The sequence below is a fragment of the Lonchura striata genome, chromosome 4 (genome assembly GCF_050655825.1).
Source record: "Lonchura striata isolate lonStrDom1 chromosome 4, ASM5065582v1, whole genome shotgun sequence".
Lineage (NCBI taxonomy): Eukaryota > Metazoa > Chordata > Aves > Passeriformes > Estrildidae > Lonchura > Lonchura striata.
Window position 1 is genome coordinate 62,897,276 of NC_140706.1, and position 12,955 is coordinate 62,910,230.

A 12,955-nucleotide genomic window follows, 5' to 3' on the forward strand; every position below is an offset into this window, starting at 1 on the left:
AAGCAGAAAATAGTGTGGCTGCCTCTGCGAGGCAACAGCGCATTCTCCTGCTGTCATTGCCACTGTCAGAGCAAAACTGGAACCAAGCCATCCCATTCCATCACAAGCACCCTTACGCTGCAAAGGTGGAGCCCTGATCTCAGGAATGCCATTTGTGGCAGAGGTTTTCCATGGGTGATGTCACACAGCTCTCTGTGATGCCACACTGACACCTCTGTGATGTCACAAATCTCTCTGTGATGTCACATGGACATCCTTGTGATGTTACACTAATATCTGTGATGCCACACAGCTCTCTGTGATGTCACACAACCTCCTCTGACATCACAATGACATCTCTATGATGTCACACTGACACCTTTGTGACGTTGCACAGCTCTCTGTGGTAACACATGGGCATCTGTGGTGTCACACAGCTCTCTGTGATGTCACAATGCCATCTGTGATGTCACACAAGCTCCTGTGATGTTACACAGACCTCTCTGTGATGTCACGCTGACATCTCTCTGATGTCACACAAGTGTAACAAGAAAAGAAATAGCTGAAGGAAAATTAGCAGTATTTTATTTGTCCTGAATCTAAGAATTTAGAACCTTCAATTTTTACAAACATGATTTGATACTAACTATAGGCAATGAAGTTTTCCATCCCCACTAAAGAAATGGATTTGGCCTGAACCACGGCTGCAGCACCCCCAAGGCTGTAACTGCTCTGCCAAAGGTTCTTCCATGGTCATGGCTCTCAGGTGCTCCAGCACGACCCCAGGCACAGGCACTGATGTTTCGAGGGCTACCTGCTGAGCATGGCCTAATCCACAGCCACAGAGGCTTCAGGTTTATCCCTGGGCCACAATCCCTTCTTGGCCATGGAAACAACCATGGCCACAGGTACTCTGAGAGATTCCTGCTCTGCCATGGGCTTATTCCCAGCCGCGGATGCCTGCGGGTGTCCTGCTCCTTTCTGGGCTCGTCCACAGGTTACAGATCCCTCAACTGGAGCTCACACCACTGGAGTTCCAGCAGCACGGAAACAGCAGCGATGTCCTGGCCTGGTCTCATGGATGATGGGAAGGCAAAGCAGGTTCTATTTCAGGGTTTTAAGTACAGTTTTGATCCTGTTCCTCGCAGAATACATCTGGAGCAGGTGTCCAGCTGTGAGACAAACAGAGACAGGGTGTGCTGGGTGAAGAATGGTGATGTACTGGTTTTCAAGGGGATAGGATCCATTTTCTTCCCAGGCAGCGGCAAAGAGCTGGGTTTGGATTCAGCACGGGAATGTGGTGGATAGCACACGGATGGCTTGGATGTTGCTGAGCGGGGCTTGCCCTCCTCAAGGACTTTGCAGTGGCACATTGGACAATCCATGTCCCGTGCTCTGCCAGCAAGGAGGTGAGACCATCAACATTCCCCTCCTCATCCCTGTGTCCTACGTAAAGAAGAATCTTCCACCCGCTCTGCTCCAGAGAGCTGGCAAGTGCCCCTAGGGAGCCCCCTCATCCCTCCTGGGGCACTGCGGAGGGCGGGGCCGAGGCAGGGCTGTGACTGCACAAAGGGGCAGAGCGCTGGCGTGAGGCAGGGCTGTGATGTCCCAGGGCTGTGCTGGCCGCAGCACTGTGACATCGCTGTGACATCACCGCGCTGTCGCAGTGTGAGACGGGCCAGCGCCCGCAGCTGCCAGTGCAGTCGCGACGGGACGTGCCGGAGCCATGGGTGACGGTGACGTCCTGCTGACCGTGCTTCTCCTGCTGCTGGCCGCCGTGGCTGTCTGGTGGGCCTTTGGCCACCGGCAACCGCGGGGCCGGCGGACACGGAGAGGGAAGTGGAGGAAGCGCCCCAGGGTCCAGCCCAGAGGCTCACGGAGGAAGCGAGGAGCCCCTGCGGCTCCCAGGTTCCCCAGGCCTCGGGCGACTCCTGGCAAGCGGCCACGTGCTCCCGCCAGCCCCCTGGGCAGCCCCTGCAGCTGCGGCCCCTGCCTGGCAGAGGCCCGGGAGCTGCAGGAACTGATGCTGCACCTCGGGGATGGCAACGGGACACGTGAGCCGCTCTATTCTGGGATGTGGCAGGCATTGTGGAAAGAACTGGAGGAGCTGCAGAACCAAGGCCACCTGCCCTGCTGTGGCTTAGCCAGCTCCTCCAGAAGCCTCCATCCCATCCAGAGGCTGCTCCCAGCAAGATTCTCCATCCCTGGGAGAGCCTCACGGCCTGCAAGGATGGCACAGCAGGGGAGAGACATCACCATCCATGCAGGAAGCTCAGGCTGTCAGAGACCCTGCATCCTGCCAGGAGCCTCTGCTATCTCTGACAGCCTCCATCCCTTGCAGAGGCTCAGTGAGACCTGTCAGCCTGCGGAAAGAGCAGAGCCCGTGGACAGGTCTCCCAGCTCCCTTGGACTCTGGGACTTCAACAACACAGGCGCCATCCTGACCCTTGACGTGGCAAGGGAAAGCCCAGAAGTCCAACTGGGAGCCCAGCCCGGTGCAGGGGAGCCTGCTGAGGAGCAGCTGGCGGGGCAGCAAGCGTCCTGGAGCCAGCAGTGGGCATCCCACAGCAGCCAGGACAGCCAGGACGCTCTTCTGGTTCTGCCCGCCAGCAACAGCCCCAGCCTGGTGGTGGAGACGGGCCTCCAGACAGCACGGAGGTTCCTCCATCTGCAGGAAGCTGCCCCAAGACAGCCCTCGAGTGCTGCCAAGGCCTTTCTAGTAGCAGGTGAGATCTCCCGAGGAGCTGCCTGCGGCTCCCCCGGGGCTCTGGAGGGGCGCGGCCAGGCCAGGCCAGGGCCCCTGCGAGCAGCCTAGTCGCTGGCTGTTTCCAGTGCCTCCGACGGCACGGCTTGAAAAAGCCCTGTCTGCCTTGCAGCCGCTCCTGGCATCCCCCTGTGCCAAGGCTCGGGCTGCAGCCCCGGCCGTCGTCAGGAGCAGAGCCCAGCCCACGCCGCCGGGGACAGCGACGGTGCCGCCCTGCCCCGCTGCCCCGGGGCTGCCGCAGCCGCCTGTGCGCGCTGCCCCGGCCCGGCTCTGCCGCTCGCCAGCCCGGCGGCTGCAGGGCGGTGGCCGCTGCCCGGCGCGCAGCAGGAAGCAGGTGAGAGCGCGGCGGCCGCGGGGGCCCGGCCCGCTTCACTCGCGGGCACTTGCGGGGGGTTCTGGGCGCAAGGCTGATGGCTTCTCTCGGCCGCAGGGCAACAGAGGCAGCGGCAGGAGCTGTACCTGTGGGGCCCGCAGCTGGGCAGCGGCGGCTTCAGCACCGTCTACTCGGGCATCCGCCTCTCGGACGGGAGCCCGGTGAGTGGCCGCCACGGCCGGGCGGGGCAGGAGGGGCAGCGGCGGGGAGCGGCAGGGCTGGAGCTCAGCCCTCCTCTCTCCGTGGCTCGCAGGTGGCCATCAAACGCGTGGCCCGGGAGAGCGTCCTGCAGTGGGACGAGCTGGTGAGTGAACGGGGCCAGCGGGACAGAGCGGGGCGTGGCGGGCAGGGAGAATCCCGGGGCGGGCTCAGCGTGCGGAGCCGCAGCCCCGCGGGCCTGGGCACACCGGAGAGCGGAGCTGGGGCCGGGCAGCGGCAGCCCCGAGCATCCCCCGGGCGGGAGGAAGCGCAAGCGCCTGGGCGGCTGCGCCAGGGGGCACTGGGGCATCCCGGGCAGGGCGCAGCGCAGCCCCAGGGCTGCTGCAGCAGCAGCAGCAGCAGCAGCAGCAGGCTGCTGCAGGCACTGACTTTCTCCTGCTCACAGCCCGACGGCACCCGCGTGCCCTTGGAGGTGGTGCTCATGGAGAAGGTGGGCTCTGGCTGCCAGAATATCATCCAGCTCCTCGATTGGTTTGAGCTGCCTGACAGCTTTGTGCTGGTCCTGGAGCGTCCGGAGGCATCGCAGGATCTCCTGCAGTTCCTGCAGGAGCAGGGCTGCCTGTGCGAGGAGCAGGCATGCTGGCTTTTCTGCCAGGTGCTGGAGGCCGTGCGGCACTGCACTGCCTGCGGCGTCCTGCACCGGGACATCAAGCCAGAGAACCTCCTGGTGAACCCGGAGAGCGGCCACCTGAAGCTCATTGACTTCGGCTGCGGCACCTTCCTCCAGGAGCGGGCCTTCACGGGCTTTGCCGGTGAGCCCATGGCCTGGGCCCTGCTCCCGGTGCCAGGCACCGCACGGCCCCGTTCCCTCCTGGGCTGCGGGCTGCGTCCTTCAGCCGGCCGCCTTTAGGAACGGGGCGGATGCCGAGACCCAGGAGCCGGCTGCCGGCCCTGCCGACAGAGGGGGGGCAAAAGCGGCTCCCGGCCCCTGGGCTCAGCGGGCCCACGAGGGCCTGGGCTGCTCCGCTGGCCTTCTTGGCCTTGCGGAATGGTTTCGTGCCTTTGGCCAGCTGGCTGGGGGACGCGGGGTGGCCTCGGGGGGAAGCTGTGGCCACGGCTGCAGCCCCTGCCTCGGCCAGGAGGCCGGCGCCAGGCTCTGGAAGGCAGCAGCCTGTGCCCGGCCAGCGCCGCCTGTCTCCCCTAGGAACGCGCGTGTACAGCCCGCCCGAGTGGATCTGGCTCGGCTGCTACCACGGCCACGCGGCCACCATCTGGTCCCTGGGCGTGCTGCTCTACGTCATGGTCTGCGGGAGCCTCCCCTTCCAGGATGAGCCTGACATCGTGCTGGGCAAGCTCGTCTTCCGGCAGCAGCTCTCTCCAGGTGGGTGTCCGGCCTCAAGCCGGCGGGCTTTGGCAGCTGGCGGCGCGCAGCTCGGCGCGGCCCTCACCAGCTCCGCGGGACGTGGATCTGCCCTCCAGGGCCGGCCGCAGGAGGGGCCCGTGCCGACGGGGTCAGCGCGGCACGGGCGGCCAGAGGAGGCGGCCGTGTCCCGCCGTGCCGCTCTCCCGCGTGGGGCAGAGCCGGTCGGGAGCCCGGCACGGCCCAGAGCCCGGCACAACATGGCCCGGGCCCCGCGGGCAACGGGGGCAGCTGGGCAGGAGACTCTGCCGGTGACCGGCACTTTCTGCCTTCTCTCCCCAGAGCTCCAGCACCTGATCCGATGGTGTTTGGCCAAGCACCCTGCGGACAGGCCGGAGCTGGAGGAGATCTCATGCCACCCTTGGGTGCGGGGACGGCATTTTTGATGCCTTGCCGGAACCTCTGCAGCACCAACTTAGCGAGTCCCACGCAGGACTGAGAACCCGAAAAATAAAACAGCAAACCCATTGCGGTGTGTCAAGGGGCTGATTCTTTTCAGCAACTTCAGCTAAAGAAACATCTTGGGCAAGGGGGGAATCAGAGTGCTGCCTTCAGCCTTTGTCAAGCTTTCCATGCCTGCCCTCCCGGCTGGTTCTTTATATCTTCCAGCTCAGGCCGTATTGCGGGTAGGAGGGGCTTTGCCCAGCCAAGAAATGCAGCAGTGGAACAACAGCTGCTCTTGCAAAGTGGCAGGGCTTCTTGGTGTCTCTTGAAGTGACACACAGGTCCATGTGTGCATTCCAGGGGTTATTTGGTTTCAGGGACAGAGACGTTCCTCTCTTAGCAGAACTCTGAGGAGAGCCAGAAGCTACAAAATATCATTTCAGGTTGAGCCCTGCTGAACTCTTTTTCTTTCTTCCTATGAAATGGGAGGCAGGGCTAGGCAGTTCTCTGGGATTCTCGCTGAAGGAGCTGCTTCTCTCGGAATCCCGCAAAGAGAGAGCTGCTCTGTCTCCCAAAAAGGTACCACTTTATACCATAAAAGAGTGCTTGGCTTCCCCCTCTGGGTGGAGCATCTCAAATTGGGATGGTGTTACGTTACCGGGCCTGCAGTGAGCCAGTCAATGGCCCATTAACAAACGATTACCTCTTCGGAGCAAACCATCGTTCTTGCAAGAGATAATAAACCTGCCCAACCTCCAACAGATGGCAAATAGAATACAAGCTTATCTTACAAACCAGGACAACTACTTTATAGAGAGGTAGCGGTTGTAACCAATACTTATTAGATTTTTTTTGTTGTTTCGATTTATACTATGGCAAGATGATAAAATATGTATTTGACATTACCTTGGAATGCAAAGTTTTTAAAAATAATTTTAAGGGAAAATATATTGAAACTGGTTTGGATAGCATAATTTTAAAAAGCCAGTTTCAATACCAGTGCAGTAGCCACAAAGAAGATCTGCATCACTCATCTAAAAAGAAAGCAAGCTTTAGATTTGACATGCACATTTAGATTTTTTTTGTCATGTATAAAAGAAAGGAGAAAAAATACACTATGACAGTTTATCTTCAACTGCACATCACTTGAACCTTGAGTGAAGACTCTGCATTATTGAAGAGAACCAGCTGAGGCAGTGCAGCTCCAGGTTCACACATTATCAGAACCTTCGACTGCTCATTAAAAGCAGAAAATAGTGTGGCTGCCTCTGCGAGGCAACAGCGCATTCTCCTGCTGTCATTGCCACTGTCAGAGCAAAACTGGAACCAAGCCATCCCATTCCATCACAAGCACCCTTACGCTGCAAAGGTGGAGCCCTGATCTCAGGAATGCCATTTGTGGCAGAGGTTTTCCATGGGTGATGTCACACAGCTCTCTGTGATGCCACACTGACACCTCTGTGATGTCACAAATCTTTCTGTGATGTCACATGGACATCCTTGTGATGTTACACTAATATCTGTGATGCCACACAGCTCTCTGTGATGTCACACAACCTCCTCTGACATCACAATGACATCTCTATGATGTCACACTGACACCTTTGTGACGTTGCACAGCTCTCTGTGGTAACACATGGGCATCTGTGGTGTCACACAGCTCTCTGTGATGTCACAATGCCATCTGTGATGTCACACAAGCTCCTGTGATGTTACACAGACCTCTCTGTGATGTCACGCTGACATCTCTCTGATGTCACACAAGTGTAACAAGAAAAGAAATAGCTGAAGGAAAATTAGCAGTATTTTATTTGTCCTGAATCTAAGAATTTAGAACCTTCAATTTTTACAAACATGATTTGATACTAACTATAGGCAATGAAGTTTTCCATCCCCAGTAAAGAAAAGGATTTGGCCTGAACCACGGCTGCAGCACCCCCAAGGATGTAACTGCTCTGCCAGGGGTTCTTCCATGGTCATGGCTCTCAGGTGCTCCAGCACGACCCCAGGCACAGGCACTGATGTTTCGAGGGCTACCTGCTGAGCATGGCCTAATCCACAGCCACAGAGGCTTCAGGTTTATCCCTGGGCCACAATCCCTTCTTGGCCATGGAAACAACCATGGCCACAGGTACTCTGAGAGATTCCTGCTCTGCCATGGGCTTATTCCCAGCCGCGGATGCCTGCGGGTGTCCTGCTCCTTTCTGGGCTCGTCCACAGGTTACAGATCCCTCAACTGGAGCTCACACCACTGGAGTTCCAGCAGCATAGAAACAGCAGCGATGTCCTGGCCTGGTCTCATGGATGATGGGAAGGCAAAGCAGGTTCTATTTCAGGGTTTTAAGTACAGTTTTGATCCTGTTCCTCGCAGAATACATCTGGAGCAGGTGTCCAGCTGTGAGACAAACAGAGACAGGGTGTGCTGGGTGAAGAATGGTGATGTACTGGTTTTCAAGGGGATAGGATCCATTTTCTTCCCAGGCAGCGGCAAAGAGCTGGGTTTGGATTCAGCACGGGAATGTGGTGGATAGCACACGGATGGCTTGGATGTTGCTGAGCGGGGCTTGCCCTCCTCAAGGACTTTGCAGTGGCACATTGGACAATCCATGTCCCGTGCTCTGCCAGCAAGGAGGTGAGACCATCAACATTCCCCTCCTCATCCCTGTGTCCTACGTAAAGAAGAATCTTCCACCCGCTCTGCTCCAGAGAGCTGGCAAGTGCCCCTAGGGAGCCCCCTCATCCCTCCTGGGGCACTGCGGAGGGCGGGGCCGAGGCAGGGCTGTGACTGCACAAAGGGGCAGAGCGCTGGCGTGAGGCAGGGCTGTGATGTCCCAGGGCTGTGCTGGCCGCAGCACTGTGACATCGCTGTGACATCACCGCGCTGTGGCTGTGTGAGACGGGCCAGCGCCCGCAGCTGCCAGTGCAGTCGCGACGGGACGTGCCGGAGCCATGGGTGACGGTGACGTCCTGCTGACCGTGCTTCTCTTGCTGCTGGCCGCCGTGGCTGTCTGGTGGGCCTTTGGCCACCGGCAACCGCGGGGCCGGCGGACACGGAGAGGGAAGTGGAGGAAGCGCCCCAGGGTCCAGCCCAGAGGCTCACGGAGGAAGCGAGGAGCCCCTGCGGCTCCCAGGTTCCCCAGGCCTCGGGCGACTCCTGGCAAGCGGCCACGTGCTCCCGCCAGCCCCCTGGGCAGCCCCTGCAGCTGCGGCCCCTGCCTGGCAGAGGCCCGGGAGCTGCAGGAACTGATGCTGCACCTCGGGGATGGCAACAGGACACGTGAGCCGCTCTATTCTGGGATGTGGCAGGCATTGTGGAAAGAACTGGAGGAGCTGCAGAACCAAGGCCACCTGCCCTGCTGTGGCTTAGCCAGCTCCTCCAGAAGCCTCCATCCCGTCCAGAGGCTGCTCCCAGCAAGTTTCTCCATCCCTGGGAGAGCCTCACGGCCTGCAAGGATGGCACAGCAGGGGAGAGACATCACCATCCATGCAGGAAGCTCAGGCTGTCAGAGACCCTGCATCCTGCCAGGAGCCTCTGCTATCTCTGACAGCCTCCATCCCTTGCAGAGGCTCAGTGAGACCTGTCAGCCTGCAGAAGGAGCAGAGCCCGTGGACAGGTCTCCCAGCTCCCTTGGACTGACGGACTACAACAACACGGGCGAAATCCTGAACCTTGGCATGGCAAGGGAAAGCCCAGAAGTCCAACTGGGAGCCCAGCCCGATGCAGGGGAGCCTGCTCAGGAGCAGCTGGCGGGGCAGCAAGCGTCCTGCAGCCAGCAGTGGGCATCCCACAGCAGCCAGGACAGCCAGGACGCTCTTCTGGTTCTGCCCGCCAGCAACAGCCCCAGCCTGGTGGTGGAGACGGGCCTCCAGACAGCACGGAGGTTCCTCCATCTGCAGGAAGCTGCCCCAAGACAGCCCTCGAGTGCTGCCAAGGCCTTTCTAGTAGCAGGTGAGATCTCCCGAGGAGCTGCCTGCGGCTCCCCCGGGGCTCTGGAGGGGCGCGGCCAGGCCAGGCCAGGGCCCCTGCGAGCAGCCTAGTCGCCGGCTGTTTCCAGTGCCTCCGACGGCACGGCTTGAAAAAGCCCTGTCTGCCTTGCAGCCGCTCCTGGCATCCCCCTGTGCCAAGGCTCGGGCTGCAGCCCCGGCCGTCGTCAGGAGCAGAGCCCAGCCCACGCCGCCGGGGACAGCGACGGTGCCGCCCTGCCCCGCTGCCCCGGGGCTGCCGCAGCCGCCTGTGCGCGCTGCCCCGGCCCGGCTCTGCCGCTCGCCAGCCCGGCGGCTGCAGGGCGGTGGCCGCTGCCCGGCGCGCAGCAGGAAGCAGGTGAGAGCGCGGCGGCCGCGGGGGCCCGGCCCGCTTCACTCGCGGGCACTTGCGGGGGGTTCTGGGCGCAAGGCTGATGGCTTCTCTCGGCCGCAGGGCAACAGAGGCAGCGGCAGGAGCTGTACCTGTGGGGCCCGCAGCTGGGCAGCGGCGGCTTCAGCACCGTCTACTCGGGCATCCGCCTCTCGGACGGGAGCCCGGTGAGTGGCCGCCACGGCCGGGCGGGGCAGGAGGGGCAGCGGCGGGGAGCGGCAGGGCTGGAGCTCAGCCCTCCTCTCTCCGTGGCTCGCAGGTGGCCATCAAACGCGTGGCCCGGGAGAGCGTCCTGCAGTGGGACGAGCTGGTGAGTGAACGGGGCCAGCGGGACAGAGCGGGGCGTGGCGGGCAGGGAGAATCCCGGGGCGGGCTCAGCGTGCGGAGCCGCAGCCCCGCGGGCCTGGGCACACCGGAGAGCGGAGCTGGGGCCGGGCAGCGGCAGCCCCGAGCATCCCCCGGGCGGGAGGAAGCGCAAGCGCCTGGGAGGCTGCGCCAGGGGGCACTGGGGCATCCCGGGCAGGGCGCAGCGCAGCCCCAGGGCTGCTGCAGCAGCAGCAGCAGCAGCAGCAGGCTGCTGCAGGCACTGACTTTCTCCTGCTCACAGCCCGACGGCACCCGCGTGCCCTTGGAGGTGGTGCTCATGGAGAAGGTGGGCTCTGGCTGCCAGAATATCATCCAGCTCCTCGATTGGTTTGAGCTGCCGGACAGCTTTGTGCTAGTGCTGGAGCGTCCGGAGGCATCGCAGGATCTCCTGCAGTTCCTGCAGGAGCAGGGCTGCCTGTGCGAGGAGCAGGCGCGCTGGCTTTTCTGCCAGGTGCTGGAGGCCGTGCGGCACTGCACCGCCTGCGGCGTCCTGCACCGGGACATCAAGCCAGAGAACCTCCTGGTGAACCCGGAGAGCGGCCACCTGAAGCTCATTGACTTCGGCTGCGGCACCTTCCTCCAGGAGCGGGCCTTCACGGGCTTTGCCGGTGAGCCCATGGCCTGAGCCCTGCTCCCGGTGCCAGGCACCGCACGGCCCCGTTCCCTCCTGGGCTGCGGGCTGCGTCCTTCAGCCAGCCGCCTTTAGGCACGGGGCGGATGCCGAGCCCCAGGAGCCGGCTGCCGGCCCTGCCGACAGAGGGGGGACAAAAGCGGCTCCCGGCCCCTGGGCTCAGCGGGCCCACGAGGGCCTGGGCTGCTCCGCTGGCCTTCTTGGCCTTGCGGAATGGTTTCGTGCCTTTGGCCAGCTGGCTGGGGGATGCGGGGTGGCCTCGGGGGGAAGCTGTGGCCACGGCTGCAGCCCCTGCCTCGGGCCGGAGGCCGCCGCCAGGCTCTGGAAGGCAGCAGCCTGCGCCCGGCCAGCGCCGCCTGTCTCCCCTAGGAACGCGCGTGTACAGCCCGCCCGAGTGGATCTGGCTCGGCTGCTACCACGGCCACGCGGCCACCATCTGGTCCCTGGGCGTGCTGCTGTACGTCATGGTCTGCGGGAGCCTCCCCTTCCAGGATGAGCCTGACATCGTGCTGGGCAAGCTCGTCTTCCGGCAGCAGCTCTCTCCAGGTGGGTGTCCGGCCTCAAGCCGGCGGGCTTTGGCAGCTGGTGGCGCGCAGCTCGGCGCGGCCCTCACCAGCTCCGCGGGACGTGGATCTGCCCTCCAGGGCCGGCCGCAGGAGGGGCCCGTGCCGACGGGGTCAGCGCGGCACGGGCGGCCGGAGGAGGCGGCCGTGTCCCGCCGTGCCGCTCTCCCGCGTGGGGCAGAGCCGGTCGGGAGCCCGGCACGGCCCAGAGCCCGGCACAACATGGCCCGGGCCCCACGGGCGACGGGGGCAGCTGGGCAGGAGACTCTGCCAGTGACCGGCGCTTTCTGCCTTCTCTCCCCAGAGCTCCAGCACCTGATCCGATGGTGTTTGGCCAAGCACCCTGCGGACAGGCCGGAGCTGGAGGAGATCTCATGCCACCCTTGGGTGCGGGGCCGGCGCTTTTCATGCCTTGCCGGAGCCTCTGCAGCACCAATTTAGCGAGTCCCGCGCAGGACTGAGAAGCCGAAAAATAAAACAGCAAACCCATTGCGGTGTGTCAAGGGGCTGGTTCTTTTCAGCAACTTCAGCTAAAGAAACGTCTTGGGCAAGGGGGGAATCAGAGTGCTGCCTTCAGCCTTTGTCAAGCTTTCCATGCCTGCCCTCCCGGCTGGTTCTTTATATCTTCCAGCTCAGGCCGTAGTGCGGGTAGGAGGGGCTTTGCCTAGCCAAGAAATGCGGCAGTGGAACAACAGCTGCTCTTGCAAAGTGGCAGGGCTTCTTGGTGTCTCTTGAAGTGACACACAGGTCCATGTGTGCATTCCAGGGGTTATTTGGTTTCAGGGACAGAGACGTTCCTCTCTTAGCAGAACTCTGAGGAGAGCCAGAAGCTACAAAATATCATTTCAGGTTGAGCCCTGCTGAACTCTTTTTCTTTCTTCCTATGAAATGGGAGGCAGGGCTAGGCAGTTCTCTGGGACTCTCGCTGAAGGAGCTGCTTCTCTCGGAATCCCGCAAAGAGAGAGCTGCTCTGTCTCCCAAAAAGGTACCACTTTATACCATAAAAGAGTGCTTGGCTTCCCCCTCTGGGTGGAGCATCTCAAATTGGGATGGTGTTACGTTACCGGGCCTGCAGTGAGCCAGTCAATGGCCCATTAACAAACGATTACCTCTTCGGAGCAAACCATCGTTCTTGCAAGAGATAATAAACCTGCCCAACCTCCAACAGATGGCAAATAGAATACAAGCTTATCTTACAAACCAGGACAACTACTTTATAGAGAGGTAGCGGTTGTAACCAATACTTATTAGATTTTTTTTGTTGTTTCGATTTATACTATGGCAAGATGATAAAATATGTATTTGACATTACCTTGGAATGCAAAGTTTTTAAAAATAATTTTAAGGGAAAATATATTGAAACTGGTTTGGATAGCATAATTTTAAAAAGCCAGTTTCAATACCTGTGCAGTAGCCACAAAGAAGATCTGCATCACTCATCTAAAAAGAAAGCAAGCTTTAGATTTGACATGCACATTTAGATTTTTTTTGTCATGTATAAAAGAAAGGAGAAAAAATACACTATGACAGTTTATCGTCAACTGCACATCACTTGAACCTTGAGTGAAGACTCTGCATTATTGAAGAGAACCAGCTGAGGCAGTGCAGCTCCAGGTTCACACATTATCAGAACCTTCGACTGCTCATTAAAAGCAGAAAATAGTGTGGCTGCCTCTGCGAGGCAACAGCGCATTCTCCTGCTGTCATTGCCACTGTCAGAGCAAAACTGGAACCAAGCCATCCCATTCCATCACAAGCACCCTTACGCTGCAAAGGTGGAGCCCTGATCTCAGGAATGCCATTTGTGGCAGAGGTTTTCCATGGGTGATGTCACACAGCTCTCTGTGATGCCACACTGACACCTCTGTGATGTCACAAATCTTTCTGTGATGTCACATGGACATCCTTGTGATGTTACACTAATATCTGTGATGCCACACAGCTCTCTGTGATGTCACACAA

At 60.3% G+C, this 12,955-nt stretch overlaps 2 protein-coding genes across 2 annotated transcripts; both read left to right on the top strand.

Moving 5' to 3' along the window:
• Positions 1 to 2,018: 2,018 nt before the first annotated feature.
• LOC146767684 (serine/threonine-protein kinase pim-1-like) lies at positions 2,019 to 7,387 on the top strand. Its single transcript, XM_085579534.1, has 9 exons — positions 2,019 to 2,033; positions 2,321 to 2,532; positions 2,590 to 2,705; positions 3,174 to 3,277; positions 3,370 to 3,420; positions 3,721 to 4,087; positions 4,480 to 4,656; positions 4,978 to 5,071; positions 7,300 to 7,387. Exons 1-9 carry the CDS (start codon positions 2,019 to 2,021, stop codon positions 7,385 to 7,387), a joined length of 1,224 nt encoding a protein of 407 aa, XP_085435660.1.
• Positions 7,388 to 8,028: 641 nt separating this feature from the next.
• Positions 8,029 to 12,643, top strand: LOC144246167 (serine/threonine-protein kinase pim-1-like). The gene is made up of 8 exons (XM_085579535.1): positions 8,029 to 8,090; positions 8,913 to 9,028; positions 9,497 to 9,600; positions 9,693 to 9,743; positions 10,041 to 10,407; positions 10,800 to 10,976; positions 11,298 to 11,402; positions 12,588 to 12,643. The coding sequence occupies exons 1-8, from the start codon at positions 8,029 to 8,031 to the stop codon at positions 12,641 to 12,643; spliced, it is 1,038 nt and encodes a 345-aa protein (XP_085435661.1).
• Positions 12,644 to 12,955: the final 312 nt, after the last annotated feature.

Bases quoted from the DNA above. Each gene is read 5' to 3' on its own strand.
- LOC146767684 (XM_085579534.1), top strand. The intron at 2,533-2,589 runs GTGGGCATCCCA...TCTGCCCGCCAG, and splicing joins CAAGCGTCCTGGAGCCAGCA to CAACAGCCCCAGCCTGGTGG. The intron at 2,706-3,173 runs GTGAGATCTCCC...TCTCGGCCGCAG, and splicing joins CAAGGCCTTTCTAGTAGCAG to GGCAACAGAGGCAGCGGCAG.
- LOC144246167 (XM_085579535.1), top strand. From the start codon at position 8,029: ATGGGTGACGGTGACGTCCTGCTGACCGTGCTTCTCTTGCTGCTGGCC. The intron at 8,091-8,912 runs GTGGGCCTTTGG...TCTGCCCGCCAG, and splicing joins CTGGCCGCCGTGGCTGTCTG to CAACAGCCCCAGCCTGGTGG. The intron at 9,744-10,040 runs GTGAGTGAACGG...TCCTGCTCACAG, and splicing joins TCCTGCAGTGGGACGAGCTG to CCCGACGGCACCCGCGTGCC.